We start from the raw sequence: 19,380 nt of genomic DNA, 5'->3' as shown, positions 1-19,380 counted from the left end.
AATCCGTGAGATTATGGGAGAGTTTATACATAAAAGATGGCCTCAAGAGTTTGCTACTAATGGCTAGAGTTTTCCTAGTTAAGCTCGTGATGCCTTTCTCTGAACTCTCCCTAGTTCTTGTACATGTTTCTCGTAGTAAGGATCCTATGTAACTCGTTGGACGAAGGTCTTCTACCCTGTTTTGGACAATCATTCTGGTCTCACCGCACTACGCAAGTACTTTAAATACCTTGTTTAAGACCATAGATTCATGTCTAAAGCTGCAAGGCCGATAATATGATCCATAGAGTATGTTTTTTGGCAAGACCATCATTAAAACACCCGTCATGTTGGATAGAACTAGTTTACTGAAATATCATATGATACAGTGTAGGTTCGCATCGCGCGCGCGGGGATGGATAATACATCCCTCTCAATTTAACAGGTGCTCTTAACTCTTACAGAGTTAAAACAAAAACTGAAATCAACTGTCCATTAATATCCTATTAAGTTAACACATAATCTTTCAAGCATGATGGCTTGCTCATTCCCCATCTGGCCCTAGTTACTGCTGATTGGTTCACTAGTTGATCACGTTCTGCCCCTTGTGTTAGTTTAGTTTCCAATTCCGGTGTCATGTCCACACTGGTTGATTCTACTGTGGCTGTTGTCTGATCGGGTGGTACACTGCATTGAGTTCTCTTTTTTGGGATTTCAAGGTCTCGAATTATCTGTGGGGGTTGTGTTTCCTCATTCACCTCTGGTTCAACTATATTGTTGATCACTGATTTTCCTAACTTGAATTGGCTGGCATCTCTGCAAACTGTTCTTCTATCGGTTACACGTCTGGTTGTTATTTGGGAACCCTGGATGCTGCACATAGCATAGAATACAGATTCTTAGGGTGTACTCTACTTTTTTCTCTTGGTTGCTTGACTAACACATAGTCTCCTGGTAGCAGACTGTTTACCCTCGTTCTCTTCTCTCTGTTGCTACATTTCCTGCTTATACTCTACTTCTCTTTGGTCAATAATAATAATAATAATAATAATACTTTATTCAATCAAATCATAAAAATAAAACAAATAATTTGAAAGAAAGGGAGACACCAGAGGTTAGCCTTATCGAGGGTGTTTCCAAAATAATCATCTAGTTGAACATCTATTTGAATTTACAAAATATAAGAACATTAAGTTGCGATTTAACTATATACAATACTTACTTTACAAAATATTTACAATGTTATTTAAAAAGGTAATTCTTGACTTTGGTCTTAAATATTCGCAGAGATTCTGCTTCAGCTACGTCTTTAGGTAGTTTATTCCACAGGTTTACGATTCTGACAAAGAATGAGTACTTGTAACAATTTAATCTAGCTGATTTGACTTTCAATTTGTAACAATGATTACAGCGGAGAGGACGAAAGGCACTAGCATAAATAAAAAAAGATGGATTTAGACCATTTAAACTATATGAACTGTCTTAAAACTTTCCACCAGTGATAGATACTCTCTTCGCTTCTCTAGGGTAGGCCAACGTAGAATATCCAATCTTTTCTGATAAGACAGGTCTTTGCCATTTTCGCGAAGGGCACACCTGGATGCGCGTCTTTGAACTCTCTCCAGAGCATAAATGTCCTATTTCAAGTGCGGACTCCAAACTGGTGCACAATATTCAAGAATAGGACGAACCATAGATTTGTATAGCATGGAGAAGATCTTTGAGTTCTTAGTACCAACATTTCTCTTTAAAAATCCTAGGACAGCATTTGCTTTCTTTGAACATTTTTCAACTTGTAGTGACCATGAAAGGTTAGCTGTAAAATGTAACCAAGGTCCTTTGTATCGCTCACTACCCTTAAAGGCTGATTTAGCAAGTTGTACTGTGGAATTGACATGTCTTTGGAGTAGGATATCCTTATTACCTCACACTTGTCGCAATTATACTTCAATTGCCAATCATTGCTCCATTCTTCAAGTTTATCCAAATCTTGTTGGAAAAGAATGGTATCGAAGTCCCAACAATTGAGCACACGGTAAACTTTCATATCATCGGTAAACAACCTTTAGACGAGGATAGCGTATTGCCAATATCAAAATCAGGAATAGCACCGGTCCTAACAAACCTTGTGGTACACCAGATTTAACTTGCACTGATGACGAACTTGAACCCCTAATAACCACAAGCTGTAAACGGTTCGTGAGGAATGATCTTAACCATGATAGAACTTCACCATAAATACCATAGGCCATGAGTTTCAACATTAATCGTTCGTGAGGGACAGAGTCAAATGCTTTTGAAATATCAAGGAACGCCACGTCTGTTATGAGACCTTTGTTTCTAGCCATGAACCACTCGTTGTATACTTCCAGAAGTTGTGATTGGCAGGATTTACCCTTCAAAAAACCAAATTGGTCTGGAGTGAAGATAGAGTTTGATATCCAGAGGTCTAATAATTTCTCTCTGACTACTTTCTCGCAGAATTTGCAAACAACGGATGTGAGAGAAACTGAGTGATAATTTCTGTACTCGTTTTTTGAACCTTTTTTATGAATTGGAACATAGTTACCTCTTTCCATTTAGAAGGAACTGTACCCAATAATAGTGATTTATTAAAAAGATCACATATATGAGGAGCGAGTACAATACAACAGTTCAGTATTGCTGGATGAATTTGGTCTGGGCCGGGAGACTTGTTCGGGTTCAAATCCTTTAAAATTTTCAAGACATCGTCTGGTGAACACCTGATAGAACCAAGCTCTTCCAACAAGACCTATGGGAAATTTAGCATAGATTCCATTCTTTCTGAAGTAAACACTGAAGCAAAGTAACTATTCATAAATTCAAATGAATAAAGGCTGACAGTTTCGAAAGAAACTGTTTGGGGCTGCGTCGGTGGGAGTAACGAAAAAATATGGATATATCAACAAAGTTGAAATGGTAAATTAGCCACCGTAATGATTACAAAAGCTGACGTTTCGAGTGTTAGCCCTTCGTCGGAGCGAATAGAGGAATTGTGGGTTGTGTGTGCTTTTAAAGGCAGAAAATGGAGCTACGTTATTGGTGGGAGCATGGCAACGAGAAAAACATGAATAAATTAGTGGAATGAAAAGCGTTCGTTGATCCCTGTGGGATTTAGACTGCCGGTTTGAAAGTTGAGCTTTTGTTCAAGATTTTTACGGCTTTCCGTGCCACCTAAGTGCAAGGAAAGACCGCAGATTGCCATGTGTTGCTTAGATTGATTAGGTAAATTAAAATGTCTAGCGACTGGTTTCGATGTGTCCTTGTCATTCCTTTCCACGTCTCGAAGGATTCCGACCGCATTCCATTCACTCTCACGTTTCACCCTCACAACCACTCAGTTAAATCCATCATTCTTAAAAACTTTAAATTACTTCAAAGCGATCCAGAGACAAGCACTATCTTCTCGCAGCCTCCGCTCATTTCATTCAAACGCGACAAAAACATAGTCAATTTTTTGGTCAGAAGTTCTTTTCAGACTAATGACCAACCAGGCACTTTTAAATGCGCTCGTGCACGATGCAAAACGTGTCCTTTCATTCACAACACTGATAAAATATCGGGACCTAAACGATCCATTAAGATTACCGATCACTTCACGTGCACCTCCGCCAATGTAATCTATTGCATAACTTGCACTGATTGCAAAAAGATATACATTGGCGAAACAGGCATAAGACTAGGTGACCGATTCCGAGAACACCTTCGAGACGTGGAAAGGAATGACAAGGACACATCGAAACCAGTCGCTAGACATTTTAATTTACCTAATCATTCTAAGCAACACATGGCAATCTGCGGTCTTTCCTTGCACTTAGGTGGCACGGAAAGCCGTAAAAATCTTGAACAAAAGCTCATCTTTCAAACCGGCAGTCTAAATCCCACAGGGATCAACGAACGCTTTTCATTCCACTAATTTATTCATGTTTTTGTCGTTGCCATGCTCCCACCAATAACGTAGCTCCATTTTCTGCCTTTAAAAGCACACACAACCCACAATTCCTCTATTCGCTCCGACGAAGGGCTAACGCTCGAAACGTCAGCTTTTGTAATCATTACGGTGGCTAATTTACCATTTCAACTTTGTTGATATATCCATATTATATTAGGCGATTATTTAAATTTCTATACTTCTGCTTTAGGTTTACTTTATTCTTATTTCTGGTCATTCTATACAGCTTTTTCTTCTTTTTACAGATCTTAATAATCTCTGTTGTTATCCATGGAGGCTGACCATTTTTTCTTTCCTCTTTTTCGGGATTGACTGATCGACCGCAGTTAAGAACAAGTCTGACCAAGCATTCCATATTTCGTCAATGTCATCGTAAAAATATGCACAGTTCCAGGGAATGTTCATAAACAATTCGTTCAAAGAAACCCAGTCGGCCTTACGATATTTACAATGATATCATCCTTCACATGTGACTGGTTTTAAGGCTCGCTATAGTCTAGCTTGATTCTCATAGGGATTCGCTGAGCGCTACTCCTGTGGTTGGGTGTGGTGCTGATCTGTAAGCGATCTGCATGTCTTAAATTGGCATCGCTTCTCAAGGTATTTTTTGCCTCGCAGACTTGCAATTTGTTTAGTCTTGTTTAGGGTTTGTATAAATCTCTCTACTTCGCCGTTTTCTCTTTAGTGGAGGGGTGTCACCCTCTGGTGATTAAATCCTACTTTTTCTGCGAATTCCTTGAATTCTTTAGAATTTAACGGGGGTCTGTTGTCGCTCCCAATTCTCCTCGGAGTTCCATAGGTAGCGAGAATATGCTTCAATCTCTCCTTGCAAGTCTGGAAGTCGGTCGAAGATACTGATTTTGCCACTTGATATCTGGTTCTATTTTCGATCAGGATGAGATTGTAGTGACGGTCTGAGTATGGCCCACTGTGATTTAGGGATACTGTGTCCCCATGGTCGGTTTGGGATGTTTGTCACCTTGATTGGCTCTTCTCTGTTTCCTTTAGTAGGTACTTGGCACTCAAAGTATTGGTTAACAGCCATGTCGATCATGCCTTTCATCAATGAAAACGAGTATTTCTCTCTCAGAATTTGCTCGTTCTTGGTTTTCCTTAAGTATCCTAGGCTGTGTCTTAGTTTGACCACTTTCCTCTGTAGATAGATAAGATAGATAACTTTATTTAATGAGGGTAAAAACACTTCACAGTTAAAACTGATAAACTAGTGGCCCTCATTGTATTCTACATAACATGCAATAAATAAAATGACTAATGACTAAAATACTAAAGTAGAGTTTAACTTAGGAAATAGAGAAATTGTCGAGACCAGAGTATGATTCCTTAAGGTAATTCGCTTAATTTTTCTTAAAAAGCTTCACATTCTGAATAAACCTAATGTTAGTGGGGAGCTTGTTCCATTCTTTCACTGCCGCGACTGCAAAGGTCCTTCCTCCCTCTGTTTCAAGCGAGTATTTTGGGAATCTGAGGGTCATGTTTTCATGCCTTGACTGCCTCAGAGAAATATCACTAACCCATGTTAGTGTTTTGGACAGATACTCGGAGCATTGGCTATTAAGGTATTTAACATTAAGGATAACTTGACACATGTTGCTGGTGGTAGTATTATTCGGTGTTCCTTGAAGATAAGTCCTTCAGCAACGGATAGCTCCTGTTTGACATGTGGGTAGGGTTCCAGGTCTTTTTCTTTTGTGTTTCTCCCTGACCTCATCTTTCTGAGTTTCCTCTTTGATTCTCACAGGGTGTCTGGAAAGGTAGTCTTAGGAGTCTGCTTCACTCTTACCAGGTCCTTACATAAACTCATAATCCACTTTCGCATTTCCATGATCCTCTTCTCGATTCTTGATGGTACCTTGGTCTTCAATTTGTTGAATAAAGGTATTAGTGGCTTGTGAGCAGTCACGATTCGGAATCTGGGTGCTCCCAGTAGGTAGATTCTCAGCCTCTCCTTGGCTGATTGGATTGTCAATGCGTCTTTCTCGGTTTTACTGTACCTTTTCTCGGTCTCTGTCATTGTGCGGCTGATGAAAAGTACTGGTTGTATGCATCTGTCTGTGTTCTAGACTAGGGCTGCTAATTGATCCTCATTAAAGCTTTCCTCTGTACAGCGGATTATGGGCTTGCTTTAATGAGAGAATGCCATAGTCCTATCACTTGAGATGTTGCCTTGTATCTCTCTGAATGCTGATTCTTGTTTAACCAGGTGAAACTTCGTTTCTGTACTGGTTGGCTGATATAATGAAGTTGTCCAGGTAGCCTACCATCCCAAGAAGGCTTCACACAGCCTCTTTGTTCTCAGGTACTCCGCAATTTTTCATTGATCTTACTTTGTCAGGTGATGGCTCTAATCTATCTTTGGTGAAGACATCTCCAAAGAACTCGATTTCATCTCGGTTTAATGTGATTCCGTGATCTTTTCACTCGCTGTAATACAGATTTCCGTTATTTTTCCGTGCTCTGTCTCATCTCATCCTCCCAGGAGGATGTCATCTCTCTGGTTTAAGCAGTGGGTTACGTCTCCAATGATTCTGCACACAGCCCCGTTTGGGACATCTTGTGAGGATTTCGCTCCAAACACCAGTCGTTGGGGTCTGTAGTTTCCCCGAGGTGTGCTACTTGTCTTGTGGAGGGGTTTAGAGCTAGCTGGTGGTACCCCTGTCTGAGATCCAGCTTTGTGAAGATCTTTTAGTCATGTAGGCGGCACCTGAAGTCTTTTACTCTTGGTGACAGAACACACCGGCTTCGTTCCATGGACCTGTTTGGAATTCTTATGTCGATGCTTTGACTAGATCATGCGGATCTCAATGCTTCGTTCTTCAAATCTGTGAACTTGGGTGTGGGTTGGACTACAAGTGGTGATAATGAACGCCACATAATTGCCTCTCCATTTGGGGCTTTCTCAAATATCTCCTTAACAGCACACGTGTAAAACTACGGTAATTATTAGCATGTGTTTGATATCGCCATTCAGCAGCTGACACTTAACTCGCCTTTCGCGCCAGTCTGTCATGTTGATGAATAAATGGCAAAGCGTTCACCGCTTTCAAACCAGGATCGTTTGTCGATATTTTCTCGGACTGAAAACACTTAAAAATTCGTATCGCTTACAGAAAGTAACGTTCAAAATCTCCTAGAAGCGGAAGAAAACTAAGTTACAAAAGGAAAACGCGGAAGTTTCGTACCTAGCTTTGACGATGGAACTTCTCACGACTGAAAACGAAAATCGACAAGGGATATTTTCCACAGATAGATTTTAACCGTGTACCTGAAAAGATTTCTACTGTTTTCTGTTCGCTACGCTCTTTCGTTAGCCATCTAGTCGAACACTTGAGGACAAATTTCCTATCTATGCGCGTCCATTATTCTTTATGTCACCCATAAGCGGGATTTCTACAATTTTCATAGCACCCAACATGACTTATTCACCATAGGAATCAAACTCAGTTCTTTTTAAGATACCTCCAAAACTTAATAGGTTTTATTTAGAAGAGTAGCGAACTGAGAAGATTACAAACTGAAAATAAATCCTATTTAAACAAGAAAGGGCTCATAATTAATACCCTGAAACAACACTACAAAATTCAACGTTTTACCACATTGACTTTTAAACCAAAGGGTGCCCAAATATCTGGGCCTCGTTTTCATGAAGGCTAATTTCTGACATGGGTAGTTATCTTCTCCAGAAGTTAATTTGGAGTGGCCGTTTGTTAGAATATCATATCCTTATAGACATTAGGTGTTGAAAAGAATTTGATAACAAAATTGCACGGAAGGTCACGGTCAAGCTCTTTCAATTTCTCTTCATATTCATCATCAACACGTTTCCTGGAAAAAGAAAACGCAGACGGACAAGGGTTAAATTTGTAGTAGCAGAGTGTTTATGTTTAGAGTCTTCCCAAGGATCTTGATGTTATTTTATTTTTGGTGTTTCGTCCGACCATGAGAGATGCGGCTAAGGTTTATGCTTTTATAATTAAATTGAAGATTTCTCTTATTTGATCAATACAAATACTGTTGAATTTTCAGATGTTCCTTCTATTGTGATAAACAATTGCACATTTAGTGACAATCACGGAAAGGGTTTGTCTATTCACGACTTCGTGGGAAATATCAGCATTACGTCAACGAACGTATTCAGGAATAAAATAGGTGGCATTACTGTTGAACGTAGTTCTGGAATAATGACTGTCACTGACACTCACTTTCTAAACAACAGTGGAAATGGTGCAGATTTCTTTTATAGCAGCTTTCTGTCTTATAAACTTCACAAAGTGTCAGCCAACAAAAATGCACACAATGCTATGTATTTCCAAGGTGTAGCTTTTAAAAGTAACATTTCAAACTCGGCATTCAGTGGTAACTCTTACAACGGATTTGCAGTTAATAATGGAGCTGGAGAAGTTGTCTTTCGAAACATTGATGCAGTGTGGAATCAGCAAAGCGGGATGCAAATTAATAATGGTAAAGTTTCCACTTACGTTAAAGATTCAAATCTCTCCCACAACGGTGACGATGGCTGTTGCATATCAAATCAAGCGGGATCTCATCAGTTTCATAATTGCACAGCAAAGTCTAACTTGAGGCACGGCGTGAGTTTGTCTGACAGAAGGCGGAATGGATACTTACTTAGGCATCAGTTCACGCACTTTAGTCTCGAACAAAGCTTCACAACTGACAATGGTCATTATGGGGTTAAACTGGGTCCAGAATGTAGATATTGGAGAGATTCAGCAGAAAATATCACCATGGAAATAACTAAGAACCAGATTGAGCGTAACAGCCAAGGAGGAATCTTTTTGTCCCCAGATTTTTGCTCCTACTGGGATTATCGCCTTTCCAAATCAAGGGGAGTGGAAGTTACTGTGACGAATAATCATTTTGAAGACAACAAAGTGAATGCATTTTACGTCTATTGTACAGGACAACTCGGTATGAACGCAATCATCGAGTCAAACACGTTCATTAACAACACAGAGAAGGTGCTGACATTGCTTGACAGTAACAATTGCGGAGCCAGATATAAAGGTCATTTAGTTGACGTGAAAATTAATAACAACACATTCAGGAAGAACCGGGCTGAAAATGTGTTATTTATTGACTTCAGTTCCTTCCCAGAGACTCGCATTGCTACGATAAGAAATAATACTTTCGAAGACAACGATGCTGCAAATCGAGACCTATTCCCAAACTTTTTTCGACGCTCTACTACAAGAGCGGTCATTGTTCTCAAAGAAGGCAGCTTCGTATTGCGTGACAACATTTTAGAGAACAGAAAATTTGCTTTTCAGCTTTCCTCTATAAAACATGATCCCCGACGAGCTATTGACGCAAAATTTAACTGGTGGGGAACAAAAGAAGAATGTGGAATTGTGGCAAGAATATTTGATCATCAGCACAGAGTTCAGTTATCTCCAGTCAATTTCAGCCCATATTTTCTTTCACAAAGCAAAACATCAGCCATTAACTCCAGCAGTCCAAGACCATTCTGTTTTCTGAGAGGTTCCAGCAACATCGGTGGAATATTGGATAGACCGCTGGTCTTATCAGCCGCTGATTCACCTTATGAAGTTAAAGATGACATCATTGTTCTGGCCAATGGTACTTTAACCATACCGCAAAATGTTACATTAAGGTTTCCTCCCAGATCAGTCATGTTCGTACAAGGGAAGCTTCTTGTACATGGAACCGAAATCGAGAAAGTGAGATTTACGAATAAATGCGACCAAGATAGATTCCGCTTGGCTGGAGGCGCTGGGCCATGGGAAGGGAGAGTTGAATTTCTTGTAAATGACACCTGGTGGCCGATGTGTCTTCCTTACGGCAGATCGTTTACCACAGAGGGGAGGATCATTTGCCTGCAACTTGATCTTTACTATCAATATTATAGACGATATCACCGTCCAGACCAAGTTAATGGCTTTGTGCACAACATTATCTGCAATGGAAACATAGACAACGATATTTTGAACTGCAGTGCTAACAATTGGAGATACGAACCTACCTGTCGGGGGTATTTTGTGTTTCTTACTTGTCAAAGGCCAAACTGGGCAGGGCTTCACCTGGCAATGACAAAACATCAACACGTGATACAACACTTGGAGATCTTAGATGCTGGGTTTGCATATCGCAGTGACATCCACATTCCAGGTGCAGCTTTAAAAATTGATCTTAACCATCATAATCTAAGCAACATCTTCATCAATAACTCTTTGGGAACTGGCGTACAAGTAGTATACCAGGATTTACTTCACGAACAGACATTTATTCCTTATTCAACCATATCCAACACCAAATCACATGGACTTCTCTCGCGGTCTCCTTCGCTCAAACTTACTGACGTAAATATAACTCGGAGTGAGGGAAACGGTTTCCTTTTCACGGGCACCTGGGATGGAATAAATACCCTTGCCGCTGAGATGGCCAGCCCAGATATGCATAAGACCTTTCGCGTCTGCTCTGAGAACAAAACCTTTGTATTGGCCGATGGAGTCTATTACTTCACCTTAGAGACGCTAGAGTATACCGCTCAACTGAGGTGTCAACATGTGATGGAGACTGAACCTGGATATAAACTGGTTGTACAGGTTCTGTATTACTCACCCTTAAATCGATATCGTCACCTCTTGCATGTATACGATGGTGTTAATGCATCCGCTGGTTCGCCATGGAAATTGGAGACCTTATCGTGGAGGGACCATCCTACCTTCAATTCCACTAAGCCGTCCATATTGTTTGACCTCTCCATAAGCTACTACAGGAGTCTTGCTTTCAACTTCTTGGTATATGCAGTGAAAGGTTTGAAAAAGTTATAAACGTTTTTCGAGTTTTTTGTTTGTAGTGTTCTCGGGAAACGTTCAGGCTTTGTGATGGCACCGCTGGTCTCTGAATCGAACGAAGTGATGTTCGTTTGCGTTGTTAGGCAAGGCACTTAACGATTCCTCTCTCTCTCCAAAAAAATGTAAAGCTGGGTTTGCAAGTAACAGAATGTTAAGCAGGATGGGGGGGGGGGAGGGGAGGGGTAATCTGTCGGGTTTATAGCCCCACCCAGGGGAAGTGAAAGCAAGAATCATCTCTCTTCAAGGTGCGGGTAGCAGTTGGGCTTTGGCATACGCAAATGTGGGTTATTCATTCTAAATGTAGATTTGATCTTTCGTCCAAATTAAAAAGAGTACAAAAACAAAAAAAAAGAAAGAAAAGTCCATAGTGCCAGTAATCCTTTTATCTTTTCTTTATAGCTAGCAAAAAATTGCAATACATCTCAGGAGACATCGGCATATCTCGAGTCAAGATTACTAGGAGTCATAAGGGAAATATGCTCATTGAAGGGGACTTGCTGAAGTCCTTTCGCATGGTTGATACAGCGATCAGCAATTCTAGGGATTTTGGGATAAAACTTACCGCCAGACGTATCCAACTCATTGAAATCGCTTCAACAAACCTTCAAAACAACAATCAAGGAATAGTTATGAATCTTATGAACAGTCTGTATGCAGAATCCAGGATTGAGAAAGTTGTTATTAATGGATCATTACGTCAAGGAATTACTATACATTCAAGATATCGGGGGTTGGTGAAAATTGCATGGTCACATGTGACAAACTGTGGTGATCGAGGCCTCGCTATCTATGGGCATAATTATCTTAATCTGTTTGTCACTGAGAGCACGTTTGCTTGGAACAGAAAAGGAGCCGTTGGCTCCACGAGCTACTATTCTTACGGTGCATTTTTTAACGTTCGGTTCCAATCAAACAACTTCTTCCACAATCTTGGTCCTACTGTCGATATCTCCGCAATATCTTACCGCTCTTCGTGGGTATACCTGAATAATACTTTCATCAACAATCGTGGATCCGCTGTCATAGCATTTAGAGGAACAGTTTACCGCTTAAGAAGGCCAACTGTTTCCTTAAAGGGCAACCTCTTTATGACCAATCAGTGCCCAGATAAGGCAGTGATTGCCATTCAAAGGGAGGTTAATAGTTTCATTATCGAAGATAACCGCTTTCAGTCCAATCTAGGTCGCTGTGTGCTTCTCGAACGTACAGCTAGTTATGTTCCTATATACATAACAAATAACGTATACCATGAGAATAACTGCCAAGACAAAAGCTTGATAGAAGCTCTTCGCGTGGACGCGATTGCCAAGTTCACCAATAACACGTTCAGTAAAAACAGAGCAGGAAATGTGGCCTTCCTTCAAGTGGTACACAACATTCATTCTTCCCTGGAACGTACGGAGTTAACCTTCTACAACAACACCTTGACCAACAACTTACCCCATACATTACTGCCATCTTCAAACAATGGAGATTCATGCGCTGTAACTGTTTCTGGTATTTTGTATTACAAAGAGACAAATATTCGCCACAATAAATTTAACAACTCAAAATACCTCAGAGAGTTGTGCATCAAGGTTCCTGCTATTACTCCGTATGACGTTGTCAATGTGACGCATAACTGGTGGAATACTGTGGTTGGAGAGAGAGTGCGTGACAGAATACTGGACTTTGATGACAACTATGACTATGCCATAGCAGACGATTGGCCTTTTCTGCTTAGCAGTGATAATCCAAACTCAACCATCCTCGAGCCGCATGACTTCAAACAACGTGGACAAATTCTTTCAGGACGACTATTTGAGTCGATAGCACTAGAGGAGGCACGCAGTTCTTACTACATAATATCAGATTTGACAGTTCTCCAGAATGTCACGTTAACCATAGAGGCAGGCGTGACGGTGAAGATGAGACCAGGAGTAAGCATACTTGTTGTTGGGTCACTCCAGGTATTAGGAACGCCAACCAAACCAATCAAATTTACAGTTGCAGAGCCAGAAGGGGTAAATGAAAATTCACGGCTATTGGTTCGTCTTGTAGATGGTGCTTTCCCGTGGGAAGGTAGAGCTGAAGTGTTTCACAATGATTCCTGGATGCCGATATCTGCTCCTAGTAAAACGTTCATGAGAAACATCAGTGAGGTAGTATGTAGACAGCTCGGATACAACCCGCCGAAAATTGCCCCTAAAACGTCAGAGAGACTTACGCGCGATATTAATCGTTCGATGTCGATGATATTCCGTTGCTCTGGTAACGAAACATCTCTTCAAGACTGTGCTAAAAAGCTTTCAGTGTTCAACTTAAGCAGTGACTTAGCGGTCGTGAATTGTGAGGGAGTGCCGTGGGGAAATTTGCGCTTCATCTCCTCCAGGAATATGAACGCCTCTAAACCTCGATCCATATTGCAGCATGTAGAATTTTCACACGGGGGAAATCACCATGGTATGATGGTTCCTACTGTAGAAGCTGTGTTGACTGATAGCCCCAAACTCCAGTCCATTAAAATAATAAACTGTACTTCTGGTGGCTTGCGACTCCACCTTCTAAGAACTAACATACACGTCAATCACAGCACATTTATTAACACAGGAGGGGTTGGTGTAAGCTTCTCACAAACACGACACAGTATTTTGGTAGAGAGCTCTGAATCATCGATGTCAAACAAACGAGGCGTTGCCTTTGAAGAAGCAAGTGCAGAAAATGTCCCTCAAGTCCACTATGGCCGAGTCTTTCTCTGCAGTCTGGATAAAACTGTACCTTTATGGAATCCGTTGCTTCTCTATTTTGATATTCCAAGGCTAAAGACAACAACGGCATCAATGGCTTGCCAAAAAATACTGACTTCACCAAAAGGCCTAGGAACCAAGTTGACTATATTGTTCTATAGTGGTAGACAGCGGATTTTTGTCTATGATTCCACAACGACTTCAAATTTAATTGTGCATAAGTCGAACCAGGAGATTGCGAGTCTTGTTCATAAAGAGCTGTTTATACCACGCAGCGAAATTTTGATTCAGTGGAGTGGTGATGTGAATTCTAAGGTAGCTATTCAAGTGGAAGGCTTTGATATTGTAGGTGAGTCGCTTTTGGTAGCCCAAACCTATCTCACAGTGCAGTTTCACTAATCTCCTGTAAGATGGAACCTGAGAAGTTTTTCTTTCTTTCGCCGACGAAATAATACAAGTCGCTCTACCTTAAAGATACAAATATCTTTTCCAGCCTTTTATTTTTTAGGGTTTGTGTTAATCCGTTCTCTTCTTTTTCAGATGCTCCTTGCACCTACGAGCTGGATTTGTGCGGCTGGCAGACTTTCTCCAACATGTCAATTAAGGGACGTAACGTGACGACAAAATGGACAATTGTTGGCCACCGTTGGTGGTACCGCACCTCTGATTATTCCTATTTCTCTTTGAACGGTATGGAAAACATACGAAAAAACGTAGAAAAATATCTAGTCTATATCGGCTCATTGGCCGAAAAAAGTCTGAAATTCTTGAAACCGTTATATCGATAAAACAAGTCAATTTTGTTTGCCTTAAAAAGCAGAAACTCAGGCTAAGAGTGGAATTTTTGTTTCAACATGAAAGTAAGATACACGGCATGCATTGGCTGTTGAACTCAAGGAGTGAGAAATAGAATTAATCTCTCAGAAACCATAGTCCTTGCACAAACTTATTTCCAATGCAAATAAGCACTGTTTTGGTTTTGTACTTTTGCTTTGCTTTGCTTTGGTTTTGTTCCGAAAATTTTTCAGTGAAACGAACAGACCTCCCTCTTATTTTAGGAAAGCGATTGTTTGTTGGTAGTTGGGTGTCAGGGAGCACTCGAGCAGCCATTATCAGTCCTACAATTACGAAGCAGTCCAAGGTCTGTTCTATCGTGTTTTTCTACTTCCTGAGGAAATTTCAAGGGGAAGTTAGATTATCGCTCTTCATACAGACAGGTACATTTTGTTTTCTTCTTTGAACGAATCTGTTGCATGATCATTTCACAACAAGTATATTTGTAATGTAGTGAGGTCAGAGTGAAAAACAAAACCTAGCTCGTTAGTGATGAAGCTGTTCTATCGCTCATACTGCTTCAGTTTCGCTCGTTCCTTCTTGAACTTTTCTTTGTTTGTTTATTGCTCAGTTTGTCGCTCTTTGGTCAGTTTTCCTCACTGTAACTATTTATTTGATTATTGATTTGAATTCATTTCAAACTATTGTCATAGGAACATATCCTACCTTCAAACAGAAGTTATTATGGGAAGCAAGTGATCTGTACGTAATGAGTTGGAGGAAAATTGCTTTAGACCTTCCTAGTGGTATTGACGAGTACAGACTTTTATTCGAGGGGGAATGTAATATCTCGTCACCTTACTACTACAGAAACTACGTGATGATGGACAACGTAGAACTACGGAGCTGCTCGCACGACAAAGGTAACCCGCTTTCCTGTGAGAGCAATATCCCCTTCAGAGAAAATATAGATCAGGGATAACTCTGATTTGATTTACTTCTCATGGTCACCCGTAGAGAAATTTGTGTCACCCTCTAAACAAATCAAGCGCAAAACTGAAAGCAATAAGTACTGGGTCACTTACGTTTCCCGCGTTGCAGACGGTTTGTTCGTTTTTATTTTAAGTTTTCATTGATTCTAAATCTTCTGAACGGCAAAAAAATCGTTGCTAAGCCGCTTTGCTGGATTTTCGTGTGTAGAGCCCCAGAAAATGAAACATCGTTGGCAGCTTAGGCGATTTCGCCCTCCCTAAATTCAGTCCTCGGTTTTTGAGGCTCTTGCTTGGGCTTAAGACCGCCTGCGTGCAGTCTTGAAACCTTGCAAACTCTAAATCTCCCTTTCTCCCGTTTATCCTCGCTTTCATCTTAGACTTAATGGCTCTTTTAATCCCAACAGGAGAGCACCGCATATATAACAGCTTTTTCATGAACAACAATCGTCAGGCAATAGAATACACCTCAGTTGCTGATGGAAGCGACAGACGACCTCCTTTTACCATCGAACGATGTAAAATAACCCAAGCGCCTTCCTCTCATTCCAACGTACCCCAACAGAGTGCTGTCTCCTTAAAAATCCAGGAAAATAATTTCACGCTCGCCAATAACTTCATCTCTGGTAATCGCTTAGGCGGAATAAAAGCGCAATTAGGACAGAGTGATGGAACAAGTTTATACCGAGGCTTGATTTACGGCAACACGTTTACTAATAATGCGAATGGAACTATAATGGTCAGTGATGGGAATGAACTGAAACAAAGCAGGAGTTTCGTGTACATCGTTAACAACTTATTTGGTGGTAACACAGGCGAAAATAGCACTCTTAAACTTCGTGATATACAAAGCGAGGTCACTGACAATTTTTTCTATAACAACTCTGGACTGCACTCAATCGAATACAACTTTTCCAGTCCTATGCCTGAAGAACAGACATGCGCGCGAAACACATTGTACTTGAACAAAGGCCTTGGAAAAAATCATGTTGCAACGATCTCATCGAATGGTCCAATGAAATACCAAAGGAATAGTTTAAAGAATCCGGCAAATCTTTACGAGTTACGCTCAACAAGAAAAGCAGTTACTGATCCAATTAATGCAAAACTGAACTGGTGGGGATTTGGCACAGATTCTTCGGTTGATTTGCGAATTTACGAGAAAAGAGATGATTACAGACTAGCAACTGTGGAATATAAACCTTTTATGAAGTTTCCACCAAAAAAGATTTTATCCAGTAAGTACAGCACTTTCAAAAACTTCTGATCTTACTCCTGAAGAATTACTCATATCAAAGTTATTTGTACAATTATTTTGTAGTTGGTTGTCCAGCTGACTGGCTAAGCTTGGGCTCAGCTTGTTATGCTCTAAGAAGAGGAAGTAGGACGCTACAGGAAGCTGAGGAATACTGTCAGGTATGTCACGAACAGTCACGCGTCACGATTGTTATGTGACATTTATTCACGAGTTTTGTTTTGTTTGTACAGAAGGTATATGATTTCATCTTGATTTTCCGGTTTTTATATTATGATCAAATTACTTGTATATATTTCACGACACGTGTTATTTAGGACAGATGTTTCGGTAGATCAATAAACGAATACACTAAATTTACGACCGTAGTTACGAGTTCATAAAAGGCAACAATGTCATTAAGACAGTGGTCATAAGCAACTTGCCGTCAGTAAGCAAACTTCTCACGGCATTGCAAAACAGGATCAAAATCTCTGTTCTTACTTTTCAATCTGCGGAGGACTAGCTCTTAGAAAACAAACTACGTGAAGAAAACCAATGAAACTAACTTCCATAACGACCCAAGACTCCTCTATTCGCTCTGACGAAAGGCCAACGCTCAAACATCAGCTTTAAAAACTCTTTATCATATTGTACTTTATATACTCATTTAACAAAATCGAATTATCTCGCAATACCCTTCCACCGATGCGGCACTACACTGTCTTTAAAAGTCTTTAAAAAAAGGTTGACTCATCTCTAACTTTCTGCAGGCTCGTCTGGATCAAATTTCTGGCTACTTCTCGGTTTGGACATGGTGAAAAATGTAGCCTTACATTTTCGCGTTCGTCGATAGCACTCCTTGTCAATCTTCTTTGTCCTCGACCATCTTCCCTCGTATTTCTTCTATTATTTCCTTTCGGGCATTATTTTATTGTCTTAACAAAATTATATTTTTCTGGTTCCTTCACTTTAAAAATAAATTTGAACGATACAGAAGAGGGCTCAAGAAATCTTGGCATAACTCTTCTAGAACGCGGCTTGTGTCAACTCTTAGGGGTCTTGAGTTTCTAGAGAACCAGCACTGAAGCGCATTGATAACGGTTACTGCTACTCACTCCTCCTGAAACACCCCAAACACCCACACAAACACACCCACACTCACATTTCGTCACTTCCCTTTAGAGCCCATATTTGTAGCCTACTAATGATTTCCGCTTTCAAGAACCTTCAACCCTATAAAATGAGAAACACGCCTTATACCATGCTGTCCTAAATTCAATTTTCCCATTTATATTAGTTCATTTTGATTTTTTAGCATTATGGAGGACATGTGGCATCCACTTCTTTACCTGACGATATGGAATTTATCAACATGGCGACGCAGGCAAAGAGACCAGATGGGAAACCTCCTGTGCCAATTTGGGTCGCAACCCACGTCAACCCGGTAGGTTTTTAAGTTACCCATAAAAACAGCCAAAAAAGTCATCTTATAACATGTGAACGTATTCGCTTCTTTAATTCGGTAATACAAAAGCTTTCCTCAGCCAACGCTCTCTTCACTCTTTGAGTTTGTCTATTGCTACCAAGATATTTTCTGTGTAATTTAGAATGATGCCTCTCCTAAAAAATATTTACCAGACCCACTTATTTTTTCGTCTCCAGGAGGCAAAGAATAGCAGTGTACAGAAGAGGCAGCAGTGTACCGTCAGGACACACGACAGAATTCAGAAAGTTGTGTCCTGTGACAGTCTTTATCCTTTTGTCTGCACCAAAACGGCCGGTATGTCGACTTTTCCCCCAGCATTTGATTAAGATTGTTGCCAGCGAGAGTTGGCTGGGAAAAATTTGATCACCAAACGACAATTTCAACGTTTGACGCAGCAGTTAAATGCTTTGCTGCACACACCTTATCAAGGAACTCGCGAGGAGCTATCACATTGACCCTGTTCTGTTCTTCCTCGAAAGTACAACCTCATTGGCCTTTGTAAAATCTACTGAGCCTGACCTCATAAAAGTTTTCACTCTATTTTGCTTTATAATTCTCTAACTTGCCATAAATTTGATCTCTTATTCAGTTATCCGATGTCCAAACGGCTGTTTCCACAAAGGTGACTGTGTCGTTGCTACCTGTTTCTGCTACCGAGGGTGGACAGGACAAGACTGTTCACAGTATCACTGTAATGACGTGCACAACTGTTCAGGCAACGGAGAATGTTTGGGACCAAACATTTGCAAGTGTAAACCAGGATTTCTTGTACGTCTTATTAATTCGTTTTTAAAAATCGCAATGGATTAACTTGTGGTCATTTGTATTTCTTACACTAAACCACAGCGGGGATTAAAATGGAAAATGTATTCACCTGATAACGAGTTTTTCGTTGAGACAACCAAACAAAGTACCTCGTTCTCTCATAGGGTCGAGCCTGTTCCTACTCCTACTGCGCCAGGTTTCAGCGATGTTCGACTTGCTCCCAAGACCCTGCGTGTGGATGGTGCGACAGCGCACAGCAGTGCATGCCGGGAACTGCTTTAGGACCATATGCTCAGCAGTGTCCAGACTGGTTCTGGTACACCTGTTATACTGTTGGCAGTGTCAACCACTGCTCGAGCAAAATACAGGTATAACTAGTTCGAAAGATATGCATATTTACCATTACGCCACCACGGAAAATAGTGGCACAACTCGTTTCTAAACATTTGGCGCTGAAAAAAAAATCAGTTTTTGGGAATTCATGTTAGCAACCCTAAAAGGATACCAGATTTGCATGATATACTTCAACAGTGTTTGTCTCTGGTCCCTCGAAGACCAAATACAAAATCCAAATCCAAATGTCTGGTGTTTTGACAG

The 19,380-nt window shown here is 40.5% G+C and overlaps 1 protein-coding gene and 1 pseudogene across 1 annotated transcript in view; one reads left to right on the top strand and one right to left on the bottom strand.

Annotated features, from left to right (window-relative positions):
* Positions 1-19,380, top strand: part of LOC148727108 (protein bark beetle-like) — a 28,021-nt gene that overhangs the window by 6,986 nt on the left and 1,655 nt on the right. Inside the window, exons 5-15 of the mRNA XM_088728231.1 lie at positions 7,997-10,765; positions 11,206-13,881; positions 14,073-14,222; positions 14,591-14,749; positions 15,020-15,229; positions 15,703-16,533; positions 16,617-16,711; positions 17,848-17,976; positions 18,195-18,312; positions 18,608-18,786; positions 18,948-19,151. Coding sequence (XP_088584357.1) covers positions 7,997-10,765; positions 11,206-13,881; positions 14,073-14,222; positions 14,591-14,749; positions 15,020-15,229; positions 15,703-16,533; positions 16,617-16,711; positions 17,848-17,976; positions 18,195-18,312; positions 18,608-18,786; positions 18,948-19,151 — 7,520 coding nt within the window. The remainder of the gene's footprint in view (positions 1-7,996; positions 10,766-11,205; positions 13,882-14,072; positions 14,223-14,590; positions 14,750-15,019; positions 15,230-15,702; positions 16,534-16,616; positions 16,712-17,847; positions 17,977-18,194; positions 18,313-18,607; positions 18,787-18,947; positions 19,152-19,380) is intronic.
* On the bottom strand, positions 486-5,984 carry LOC148727109 (uncharacterized; annotated as a pseudogene).

The sequence above is a fragment of the Stylophora pistillata genome, chromosome 7 (genome assembly GCF_964205215.1).
Source record: "Stylophora pistillata chromosome 7, jaStyPist1.2, whole genome shotgun sequence".
Classification (NCBI taxonomy): Eukaryota; Metazoa; Cnidaria; class Anthozoa; order Scleractinia; family Pocilloporidae; genus Stylophora; species Stylophora pistillata.
The sequence above is the reverse complement of the archived record's forward strand: the minus strand, read 5'-3'. Positions and strand labels throughout refer to the sequence as shown.